Source organism: Vollenhovia emeryi, unplaced genomic scaffold (assembly GCF_000949405.1).
Source record: "Vollenhovia emeryi isolate VEMERY1.0 unplaced genomic scaffold, V.emery_V1.0 DF939301.1, whole genome shotgun sequence".
In the NCBI taxonomy this organism is placed as follows: domain Eukaryota; kingdom Metazoa; phylum Arthropoda; class Insecta; order Hymenoptera; family Formicidae; genus Vollenhovia; species Vollenhovia emeryi.
This window is the reverse complement of record NW_011967065.1, coordinates 8,728-22,131: the sequence shown is the minus strand read 5'-3', so window position 1 is coordinate 22,131 and position 13,404 is coordinate 8,728. Positions and strand designations below refer to the sequence as shown.

General features: G+C 41.0%; 1 protein-coding gene across 1 annotated transcript in view; it reads left to right on the top strand.

The window, feature by feature from the left end:
* Positions 1-7,358, top strand: part of LOC105558966 — a 115,649-nt gene extending 108,291 nt beyond the window's left edge. The window contains exon 3 of the mRNA XM_012006944.1: positions 5,397-7,358. Within this exon, the coding sequence (XP_011862334.1) occupies positions 5,397-6,848 (1,452 nt within the window). The 3' untranslated portion in view covers positions 6,849-7,358. The remainder of the gene's footprint in view (positions 1-5,396) is intronic.
* The last annotated feature ends 6,046 nt before the right edge of the window (positions 7,359-13,404 follow it).

The window sequence follows — 13,404 nt, the reverse complement described above, 5'->3', positions numbered from 1 at the left end:
ATTCCTGTAATCCTACAGAAATTTTTTTTTCAGTGCGGTAATTGCATTTCATCGGATAAATTTCATCGGATATATCCATAATTTAATCGGAAAACGTAATCGGAAAAATTAACCATCGGACATACTATTTAATTGGTTTATCCGATGAAAATTTTTCTCAGTGCAGTAATGCCGCAAGTCTGTACGCCACAATTGGCCCTCAGCGGTTTCCCCCTCGAATTATGGATACATCCGATGAAATTTATCACATAAATAATGCAGTTACCAATGGAATTTAGTTGACAAGCCGATCATGGCTATCATCGAATATACAATTTAAATGGATGTATCCGTTTGTTATTATGTAATTGGATTATCCGATTATATTTAACCGGACATTTTTCTCAGTGACAGTTGCGTGACGATTTTTTGACTTTATTATCGCCGGCGGCATTAAAGGCTTCAACACGGTACATTAATCTTACGCTAAGAAATTTGCCCTAAATACTGATAATAGTGTCCCATTACCAAATGACATAAAGAATGATCAGCGGCACTTCTAAGGCTCTTCGAATAACTGGTTCCATGTGTACGTGCAAATATGCGCGCGCACTCAACGACTCTTAGCTCTGCAATTACGCGATAAAGGATTGTACGTAATTCATTATCACGACACGACCCTAATTATTATCGTCAACTCGATTGCACCTCGTTAATTGCGCGGGGCCGAACAAAGCACCTGCTGCTCGGCTCTCTCGAATTACATCTTTCGGCGCACATTGTATATTAAAATGCGTATAAAACAAGGTGACAATTATATGTATTAAATCGAAATACATAGAGCAAAGAAAATGCTTGTTTTGAATTCAATAATTATTCAATATAATTGTATAAAATTTATTTTTTGCTGTAAACGTTAACATATCACGTCTAAATTAAAATCAACAAGAAAGAAAAATCTAAGAATTAAATGGAAAATAATTATGTGATCTAAACAGATTCTATTCCTCGCTAAAAGAAACAAGTGTAAACGAAACTTGTGGTATGAAACACGTGTGTAATGAAATATATACGAATTTACTTTCTTTCGAAGTAAAAATTTTAATAACTTGAAACAAAAGGACTATTGATTTACGTACAAGTCAGATATTTTTCTTAACAATGTCTCGTCTCTCTCGTAAAACAAAAAGATAACAATTGGAAAGAAATGTTTCTTGTGAAATTTGACTCTCAGGTTTCGACAGTTAGTTCTGACCAGCTCTTCCTTCTCGTATATAATAACCGTAGTTCTCAATTGCAAGAGACACGGAGATACGTACGGAATAACGCGCGGAAATACTCTAGAATACTAGAATAGAACGACAGACATTCGCGAAATGGTAGGGCACTTGGACAGAGTTCTTTAACAAATGCGCCCGACGTTTATGTATGAACGATGTAATCTCAATTCCGATAGAAATAAAGGTTGCATTGTTCGCGATTATTAGCGACGAGTTATTCTCGCCTGAGAATGCGGTTAACTCGCGGATCATGTCACGCGGACGAAATGCCACTTATCTGCGCTCGCGGGCGAATTAAGTACGCGATTATTTAACCAAGACAAAACCCGATACTCGTGGTAATAGCACTAACAATTTGCGCCACATAAAAACTGATCGCTTTCGTTATAAAGACAACAGGAATGTCGGGAATAAAAAACACGTCGCGATCTGAATAGGAAAAATATTTAAAATAACGTTCCGAGATATTTTTAAGAATATTTTCCAACAAGCGGAAAAATGTTCCGCCAATATTTTGAAGACACTATCGAGACATTTAATCGAAAATATAATAATTATTTTAATAATTTGTCTTTTTGTAGAAGTCTTTTACGTCGAACATTTGAAGCAACACATTCGTCGGAGAATTTCAGCTAAATATTTTTCTCGTAAATGATACACTGTGAAAAATTTCCATCGGATAAACCAATTAAAGTTTTCCAATTAAATTATGGATACATCCGATGTCCGATGAAGTGCAGTTACCGATGAAATTTGATCGAAGAAGCGATGATATTTTTCATCGGATATACAATTTAATCGGATATGTCCATTGGTTATTACGTAATTGGATTATCCGATTATATTTAATCGGACATTTTTCTCAGTGTATCTTTATATGACATATACAGACAAAAGGATTAAATTCCGCATTCGTCCGACGGCTCCTTATGCACGTGACATGCAAGAAACACCTAGTAGTACAGTAATGATAAATTATCCGTCGTACGAGAAGAACAAGCAGCACAACCGAGCCATAAAGAGTTGCAAGGCAGTTGCATTCTTCTGGCGCGCTTTGCGGCCGCCATCTCCATTAGTTGTTTTGTTTCTAACGAAATCATTATTTACTACAACTTCGCGATTCGCGGCGCCATAATTGGCGTCACGCCGTTAAAAACACCTTGCGATCTCTATACAACGTTCTCTTTAAAGTCATTCGCATGATTAAAGCACGTTTCAAGAAATCGCTACAGCTGGTAATTCGAAACTTTTTCGATACAAATAAAATGAGAGTAAAATCGCATAAAATTCACCGAGTCCAATAAAGTTTTACTTTGTATTCTCTTATGTATAAATCATTTTTCTTTAAATATAAAAATCGAATGTAACACGAATGCAGCAAACATATTTCCAGATTATGCTTTCGTAATAAATATTTACGCGAAAAACTTGAAAAACGAAACTTTGTAAATTAAATTTCTCCAAAAGTAGATATAATTAATGAAGAAACACTTGCTTCGAAAGTTGTAGCGTGATTTTCGAAAAACTCCTGATCGAATACAAAGCCTCATTAAATGTAAAAAAAAATCTAATATACCGGAAGCAACAGTCTCCAATCATTAGCGGTCTCGAAGTACCGAAAGAATTGCGCAATTAACGTTTCTTTACTCTCGTCTTGCATCTCATTGACCGACCACCGTTGTCGCGTTCGTTTTTTCGGCCGCCCGAATAATTTACAATCCGGTAGCATAGTTATTTAATGATCCGTAAATCAATCATATATTCGTAACGCTTCGATAAAGATATGGCGTACACATATCCCGCATATATTATAATACCGAGTTAAATTTACTATATTTAGTAGTATGCAAAGCTTGTATGTGGTAAGTCTTATCGGTTTTTGAATTGGAAGTGTGTCCAGCAACCGAGTCTAATTTTCTTTAAAAAACTTAGCGCCTCACATATCGATTTAAAAATTCATGCAAATCAATGGGGAATGTTTAGGCGTGGAAGAGACTCTTTGAAACTCGATTAAAATTCAATTGCGAGAAGATAGCGTTCTCTTGCAGATCTTGAATATTATTTTTGCCGCGTGACACTTTAACATCCCCCCCAAAAATCTCGCCTGCACGCTTGCATACATTAGCAGCGCGGTATACATTATTCTTGGCATTTGCACCGTACTTCCGCTATCGTTGAAATAGCTGCCAAAACGACCCGACTTAACCGGCACTGGTTTACTTGCGATCGCTTTTGAAGGAGCTTTTTAATCTGCAAGAAGCTTTGTAAAACCGAAAAGTTTCAAAGAAGCAAATAATGCAGGAGTGCAGTTCTTCATTTTCTCTGACGATTCAGAAAAATCGACACCTTTAAGAGTCACTAGCGATTCAATTAATAATGTATGTATTTATATCGTCACTTAAGTTTTCTTCAAAGGAATGTTGCTATCCAATTATTCTCGCAACGCAATCAATTTGCGTCACTGCAAATTAACCTGTTATTTCTAAACTCATTCTTCATTTATCATCTTATTTATTATATTAATCGTGTAACGTGAACGGTGGAAATTTACAGACAACGAGAAGGGCTCGACATGTCGAATATACTTCGACATTTCGTCCGTTTCACGCGTCACGTAGTTTTATACACATATGCATACACGTTTCAAAAAGGAAAAACGTAGCGTAGCCTAATAATTTGATCTGCATTTCTCGCCTAAGCCAATGGCGAGAAAACAGCTTTGGTTGACGTAGCCCTCGTTTCGTCGTAGTCGTAAATATCCGAGGGAAAATACGAAAGTTTGTTTGGATTTCTCGCGGCGCCTCCCTTGACGCGTAATCGCTCGTTATCCGCTGCTCGCTAGAACCCGTGGGTCAATGCGACTCGTTTAAAGCGTACTTGTGCCGCACATGTGTGACGCTCAATAAGATCTATCGTTCCCGGTAAGCGGTACAACAAGATTTAGCTACAAGTCCCGAGAATGATCGAAATAAATTAGCGTAACAAGTTGTTAAAACCAATAACGCTAGAATTAATTATTTTGATATAGAGACACCAGGTCTTTAGACAACTCAACGTATTTGAAAAATTTAACTTTGCGTTCGTGGCTCTTTGCTCTTGATTCCCTCGTGTTAAAGTACAACCGAAGGCGCCACGCGGCACGAGATGAAGCAGTTCGAACCGCTTGTCTCCCCTCGGTTGAACCGACAAATGTAATTGTCTGCGGAGAACACCGCTTCATCTGGCGAGATCGCGGCGCGCCCCACCGGCCAGCGCAAACTTAATGTCCAGTGTGCACCGTCGGTGGGACGGTCGGTCGGTTCCGCATTATCCTTAATGCCCCGCTAAGGAAACGGTCTAGCGCTTTAACTTGCATTAACCTCGTTTTGCGCACGTGTGCATGGCCCATTAATGTGTCCCGCACCGAACGGATGGTACATCGCGCGGCTTGCAAACTGAAAGTGCACCGCGAACTTAATTGAGGCGGAGACTGGGAAAAAGGGCACGAATCCTGTTTCGAAGGAAACGCGTTTAAAATCCGTGCTTTTAGCTTTACGAAATTTTAGTTGAAACTACCTTAAAGCACAATTAATACTATAAACAGAATTGTAAATGCTGAACATCAAACTTAAATACACTGAAACACAGGCAGAAGATAATTAGTCGACAAGATAAACAGTCATATCTTCTTGTTCTACGACGCTACAGTCCTAAAAAGGTCCTTGACCTCAGTAAGGAGTCCTCTCCACCTATCCCTGTCCAGCGATTTGGTTCTCCAATTCTCAATCTCCAGCCCTTTAATGCCCTGCTGCACCGAACTCTACCAGCGGTGTTTGGCTCTACTTTTTGCTCTCTTGCCAAATATTTTGCTCTCAAAGATTCTCTTACACGTGTTGTTATCTCTCATTCTATTCATATGTCCAAGCCCTCTCAGCCTTCCGATTTTAATATAAGAGACAACGTTGGCGTAGTCATATAATCGTGGTCATAATATCTGATGTGTCCAAACATTTACAATTAACGTACAACGTTTAACATAAGCAAGAGCGAGACAGAGAGTCCGAATGAATGCGGTAGCTTTACGAACTTGTTAATCTCACAAGAATCTTTCGACATGGTGGAACTTTGTGAAATTAATTGCCTGAATTTCCGTTTCAGCCCAATTGTACAGCGGAGTGCGTCTTCAACGAGACTCTGGAGCAACACAATTACAATACGTACAGTTCGGTATGCTGGTCAACGGCGAACAGAACGCTGTACCTCGGCCTGGACCGGTACGGCCACCCGAAGAAAGTACAAACCAAACGCCACAACCTGGGCAGGCTGTCAGCCAACGCTCGGGTGCTGACGCAGGTCGCCCCGCCTGATCGCGTGGAGATCCTGCAGAGGCGGATACTGGGCGCCCAGCACAAAGTGCGTCACTGGTATCATCACCGCATTAGCGATGACGCGCCACCCTTAAACTGTCTGCCGCCATTGAACTGTCCCAAAGTGTCGACCCAGGAGAAAGATGGCAGAGACAGGTTCCGATGCCGCAAGCGAAAGAAGAGGAAGAAGCGGAAGCGACGATGCAGACCGGGCGAGCAGCCTGGCCCCCAGTGCCAGGCCGCTGAGGAGTCGGTCGCGGAGTCGTTGGCGGACGTCGCTGAGGCGTCGTCGGAGATGATAAGCGCGAGCAACACCACGCCGGAATCCAAGCGATCCTGCGAGGGGGCGGCGAGCGAGGAGGCCTGCAGGCGGCAGGCCCTCTCGGTGCCGGCGAAGAAGCGGAAGTCGCGGATAGACGGCGGCGGCAGGAACCTCACGCTCGGTAAGAACAAAGCACCAACGTCAAACGCGAAAAAGCCAAACGTCAGCGTCGCCGATAATCAAAGTAAAAAGCCTGATTTGACGGACGGGAAGAAGAAGAGGAAGAGGACGACATTGCAGCAGACGAGCCGGGGGATCACGGTGGCGTCGCCTTCCCGGAAGCAGTACGGGCCTGGCACGACGTCCTCGTCCCAGGCCTCTTCGTCGCTAACAGCGCCCGCCAGCGAGGAGCAGCGGGCCTCGACAGCCACGTTGTCCTCTTCGCCGTCTCCTCCTGGTGCGTCAACCGCTCTCTCCTCTATCAGAAGGCCGAGCTCGCCGCAGTCTGATCATAAAAAGCCACCGTCCTCAAGGAACCATATCACAAGACCGATAGGCTCGCGTAGGGTAGGGAAGTCTTCCCGGGATAACGCGGGCTCGCCGGGTCGATCGAGGTCGATGCCAGCGACTTCGACAACGTCGAGGAGCGAAGTAGCGTTTCTACCGTCAACCACCAAAGTTCCTGAAGATACTTGCGCCTATACCACAACCCCTCTGCCTCTATTCTCGCCAGTTCCCCCTTCCACGACCTTATCCTGGCAAGAGTCCGACGAGGACTCCTCGCTCGTCGACGAGGAGTCGTCCTCGACCGTCACGAGCGAGCTCGCGACCGTCACGGTAGAGTCCAGCACGTTGGCAGCCTCCGATGAAGTTAGCGCGGAAGTTACAACGTTTAGGCTAGACGAAAAGAACTGTGAGGACAGCGACGATACGATCCCGCGGACTACAACGAGATTTCCGCTGGAGAGACTGGCGATGTGACGGAGGCTGATCTGTGCGCGAACGTCATTGTAAACTTACGTGTACATAGCAATCACTCTACGTTACAACTCACTCCACGTTCATGCGACGTGTGTCGTGCCGAAATTTTGATATCCGCGGTATTGAGGAACCGATACGGTTGCAATTTCGGTGAAATCGACTACGTGAACTTTGAAGAAACGAGAAATTAAATCGGAATACGAGTTGCAAATGCATAAAACCTTTCCTCGACGTGTTAAACTTCACATTTTAATCGGGCAGATTTAAATACCGATAACAAAACGTGTAAAAGAAAATTAATATTTAATTAAACGTCACAGGCATTCTTTTTGTTGACATAATTTTCTGTGATTGATCTAATTATTATCGAAATTATTTTTAGTAGCTTTTTTTAACCGAATACTTCTATCTTATCAAGCAATATGATTAGAATATGACAAAAGCTGCATACAGAAAAAGACGAACCCTTATGTAGAATTTTATTGAATTTCTTATAACTTAATATTTTATTAACAATTGATAGCAGTTTGCTGACGCCAGTTAAGAAATGAGAATTTAAATGATTGTGGAAACGACCTTACTGGCGATTCTTTATTATAAATTACGATGTTTCGAAACTTTTAATTATTTTCGAAAACTGACGGTAGGGACGCAGTTTCGACCCCATCGACGTCGATTCGAGGTTTAGAATCGTGTTTATTTTATATCGTAGTGGATGGTTGGAGCAGAAGTTGATGTATCTGCCTGAAAACGTTTGTGGTACCAATTAGTGATTAGTGTATTGTTTATGTCTCTATGTACTCAGTACCGGCCCTAGGGCGGGGCGCGGTTGGGCGGTCGCCCAGGGCGCCAAATCTGTAGGGGCGCCGCTGCCTGGTTTCACCTAGAGATCCTCAAGTACTTGAGGATCTCTAGTTTCACCTAGTTTGAGAGTGAGAGAGATTCCCTAAATATAAAAACAAAATGGGATTCGTCATTCGATATTATTACCCTGTCTTTTCTTTTGCAAGAATTTCGAGCCCTTGAATTTGAATGGGCGCCACGATAATCTTGCTCAGGGCGCCAATGTTGCTAAAACCGGCACTGTATGTACTGATGTGTTAAAAAAATTGATACTATTGTTGGCTTCTATTTCATATGTGAATTTGAGACGTGGATGGTAATTATTAAGAAGGTTGAGAGTATGGTCTAGTTTGTTTTTGGGGATGATTGCGAACGTGTCGTCGACATATCTGTAGAAGCACTGTGGTGTAAAATCCAGAGTGCTAATACATGTGGATTCTAAAACTTCTAGAACGATGTTTGCTAGGGTCGGAGATAGAGGTGAGCCCGTTGGACAACCGAAAACTTGTTCATAGAATTGACCGCCAAATGGAAAGCAAGTTGAGTTTAAAATATTTGCAAAATTACATTGTAAATCTTGTTATGTAAGAACGTGTCCACAAACACATCAACTCATTTGTTCCCCAGACAATTGCGGACACTCTTGTAAGATCGTCACCTGAAGAGGACCGGTATTACTGGCCGAAACGTCGTAATTTATAATAAAGAATTGCCAGTAAGGTCGTATCCACAATCATTTAAATTCTTGATATTTTATTGTAAGAATATCAAGGGAACGATTTTTCTTTAGACAACTTCCCTATAATCTTATACTGAAACGATAACCTGAGATAATACCAGGCACAAAAATTATCTATTATTTATCTATAACTGATATTAAAGATCGATATTTATTGATAACACACTTCACATGACGAAGGACACTTCGACGCACGCTAAAAATCCGTAACGGCATTCGTAAATTGCGTTCACCGAAATCGTTTCGATATCGATTCCCAAAGCATTTACAGTGAGAAACGCGGTTCGTGTCGAGAATCGATGGACATCGGTAGAAGCGAAGGACCCTCGGTCGCGTTTGTTTGAACAGGACAGAAGCGTGCCGGCCAATGGGTGTCTCTTACGCTCGTTATCCGAAAGGGGTAATTACCGGTGGCATCGAACTGAGAAAATATCGAACCGCCGGATAACGAGCACGAAACTTAACTTTAATCGCAAAGTACTTCCTGGCGGCAGAACGGGTCACGCGGTGATTGCGTGTCCCCTAGGTGGTTCCGCGGAATCGTAATCTTCATTGGTCTTTAGAGCAAGTAGCTTTCGATTCTATTGCAAGATGGTAAGTCGACGTAATGCATGCGAATGTGCCATTTTCTCAACTCTGCGATAATCTTTCTCTGCCGAACGCATTCGGGTCGATACCATTTCTCAGCGAAAATTTCATTTCGACATATAATTATAGAGGAATTTATAAATGAAGTTCCGAAAAACATTTTTACATATATTATAATTGAATAGAGAAGATGCCGTCTTCGGTCAGCCTGAATCTTTTTGTGAAAAGTATCTTTCTAGCTCAGTTCGAACCTGGACAACTTTACAATCCATCGTTTTTATTAAATTCGACTGAGGTATGTTATGTAGATTTACTGTTCTAACGAAAAAAAACTGTGTTTCAAACAGATAAATAATTAACACGTACTTTGCTGCAGAAATTCACGCAGAAATATTATTATTAGGCCAAGATCCCCTGACCGAAGTTGGAGCCTTTCTATTTAATCGTAAGATTCATATCTCGGTCCAATTTCATTAAATATTATCCTACGTGCTTTAACAACGTTCCATAAGTACTGAGCTATTTAGCTTGAAAGAAACACACATTTTTCTTATATATATTTGCGTGAAAAAAAATGCATTTTCGATTTACTCCCATTACTTTCAAAGTGAATGGCTTAATCAGGACAATCATAATTCTCTTACAATTAGGGCTCTTCAATCAACGATACATCTTCAATAGTTTTAACAACCGTAGAATATTTCCAGCACGATAATCTAGGTATGTATGTATCGTCATTGTACATTTAGAAATTAATGAATGTTACTATCTTACTCTTAACTAACGTTACTATCAGGCACAAGGGCATCATGAGAGCAATAAATAATAAAGTCCAATTATATAAAATTGAATAAATAAAATACAAAACGGGGTTAATATCCGTATTCAATGGCAGTAGGTACGAATGTAAAAGATTTAGACCGAGTAATATCCGTGTAGCAATATCCTCGTGCAGGTTAGAAAATAACATCCGCAGGTTGTAACATTAAATTAAGATGTTGTTCCAAATTAAATATTTTATCTGGACAGTTGTTGAGCGAAATACCTTCTTGACATGAACCGCTCTCACCTACATATCGACGTGGAGAACGTTTTGTACATTACTGCCGAACTTTGTCGTAACTGGCGCGATTAGCGCGTAAGCGTAAAGAATTGGCGACGATATTTTAGCGAGCGAGGAGCGTAAGACAATAAGCGACCGGAGGAGAGGAAACGACGTACGGACGACGAAATCAGTTTAACTCGCGAGCACGGAAATACGATTGTTCTCGAGGCGGTAGTAGATGTCAATTTAATTGAGGGGACGAGCTGTTGAATGGAAAAAGAATTTAGCTGTCGCGCGACGAGATTTCGCGAGACGAAGGTGAGCGTTTCCGATTACGCTTAGTGCGCTACGTAACAAAGTAATTTTTTAACTAGCATAAATTATACATATACAAATTGTAGGATATGGAAAGGATATTTCGAGAGCCATCTGTAACTATCTATGTTTAGGTATCGCGAGCTCGAGGGAATTCCTGTAAGCGATTAATCAAATTGCGAGTTTGTCTCGCGGTCTCGCAATCAAATGCTATAAAACGCGATTTTTACGGGCGACGTATGTATAATTTGGCATGCGTAGAGTAAATTTCGTTGGACGTAATCTCAGTATTTATAATGGAGCGAAGTGGAGAAAAGAGGGAGAATACTGGCTTTCTTATTTTACCAAGGAGATCGATTAATCAGGTCGACACAAATTGCATACGCCGGTCATTCGAGTTCCATCTACTCGATCGTTATTCCTCGCGCCTCCAATTTTATTTCAGGAACTCGTTTCGCGACGGGCGCTCGACAGTGCGGACGTGAAAATTACGAAGGTCTCAATTAGCGTTTCCATTATATTATAATTACAATTTGTTATAGTTCTCGTTTCCAGGTTGCCTGCAAATATATTTTATCGTTATGCGCAATGTTTCATCAAAATTATCGCGGACAAGCGGTCAGCACATTTAACTTTATGCTCAAACATATTTTTCTACGGATTTTACCGGACCCGTTTTCCGTCGCACTGCGCGAGTTTCTCGCAACGAAGAGACGGCAATGCTTATCACTTTTTAATTCCACATCGGCTACAGTTTAACTTTACAAAATCGATTGCCATAAAGATATATCAATCCAAATAGAAGCGTTTTCTAAAATGAAAGATTGATTGGTAATGTTAAATGGTGACGCCACAAAATACGCTACTCATTCATATTTGCAATCTTGATTATAGGTCAACCTTCATTATGCGGAAATTGATTTTCGAATGCCACTTGGAGAATTCATTTCGTTGAGTTATACTTAACGAAAAGCCGTCTCCTTGTTTCCCGAAATAAAAGTTGTATCGAATCTAGATAGGTGTATCTGCTGGAGAAACCTCGCTGCGATTTTTCTTCTTTTTTTTTGTAGAATCTATTAATGTGTAGTAGCATATTTATTAAAGACTTATTTATTGTAAACAGTTGACTCCGTGTACATAAGTCTACGATCATCACTCATCAATCACGCGCATCGATCATGTGTTCTATGTATGTTGTGTCTGTCCCATGTAGGTACACGAATCCGTTGAAAATACCGTCGCTCCGTTCGACGAGACAATTCGGCACCGCGACGATAAAGCAAAGGGCATGAAAATTTTGCGCAAAATTTCTTTTCCGCGATTAAACAATTTTACAATCTTGGCAAATCGAACTCCACGCGGCGTGAAAAATCGCCAAGTAATTACTTTCATTGAATGCGAGACCGATGGATGACCACCACTTTATTACAGTAATATTGAACACAAAGCAAGTTGTTTCCCATGCAAGATAGAGCTCATTATGTCGTACATTTGATAATAGTCACTGGCAAAGTGAACTACTGCTTCCGCCGGAACTGAAATTGGACCGACGTGTAACAATGTTCCCCATTTAAATTCCGCATACCACATATACGTGTACACGCGCGCGTCGTTATACAGGGAGTATAACAGTGTATTACACTGCAGACTATTTTTCTCGGAATTATGAAAAATAGACCTGCAGCTTTTCCGCGTCTCATTCGCAGTAGAGATATCTGATTGTAATCCTCGGCATTATTATGAAAAGCATCTCGCAATAATGCACGCAGCAACAAAATCATTAATTTTTATAAGTATACTTGAATGCGGTGTGCGAAGATGGCTCTTATGTGCAACTATTGCTTTCTAAACTTGCCGGCTTTTTTTATCAAGTCTTTGTATTAACTTGTTTCTTTTTTTTATGAACGATTTCCGTACAGCATCATTTCGCATGGTATCGAATTCACAAACACGTAATTATATTGTCGGCGTTTATCTCAAGCAGTTTGTTTTCGCAAACGTTTTCGAACGTTTTCGCGAAATCACAAAATACGCGGAATTGGGTGCGAACGTCGCATGAAAATAGAGAATAGTCTTGAAAATGATCGTAATCGAAAACTGATTTCTGGCGGAAGTACGTGGGAACGAGTGTATCGCCCGATGCAGGCGGTCGGTATTAATGCGGAACTAAAGGAAATGAAAAATACGAGTTATTTCCGAGGCTTCCCTAGTTTTGCCGTCGGCTTTTGATACGCGGTCGCGCTGATATTTTCAACGGATTCTGAATAGTTTCAATAAAGTAAGCGTGCTCTGGCGAATGAGATGAAACGAGTGGTTTCGACGGTACCGAGGGTAAAACAACTCTTTCGGACTAGTGCTTGCGAACGCAACGACAACGAAAAGGCGAGGTTTTGCAAAATTTGGAAAGTGCACGTGGATGCGCGAGTGTGATGCTTGTCAAGGCAACTAATTGTGAGATCGATTAATGATGCGGATAAAAGTTGTGTAGCGCCGTTTTATGCAATTATATTCTCAGATCAATTCCAAAGAACAAAGTGACGTTGTTTTGATTGTTACTATAAAAATTTAATAACTCAGGTTACGTTTTCAGATTCTTTTAGTAAAACAATAACAAATTTTCCACTTCTTACCTCATTTATTAAACGTGTAAGAAATTATTTGTATGATAAAAAATTGAGGGAACGTGACGCTAAAGTGTTATAGCAACATCGTCTTAAAAGGAAGAATCAAGTTGAAATTTTTTAAGAGTCACGTTGTGGGAAAATTGCAGTAAGTTATTAATAGCGAAAGTGATACGCAGGCATGACCGCACTGTCGGCACAATTCTGGATTCGAGGATCGAAACGGAACCAGTCTAGCACTGCCATGTTTGAGATGTATTTAATTTTCATAGACTGAAAAACTATTAAGCTCATAGACGAAATAATTTTAATTGTTAAAAGGGCAAAAGCGAGGGGCCGCGCCGATTGAAATTGCACCCGCGGATATTTAACGTAAAGTAGGCACTTCAGACGAGATACGTGAAA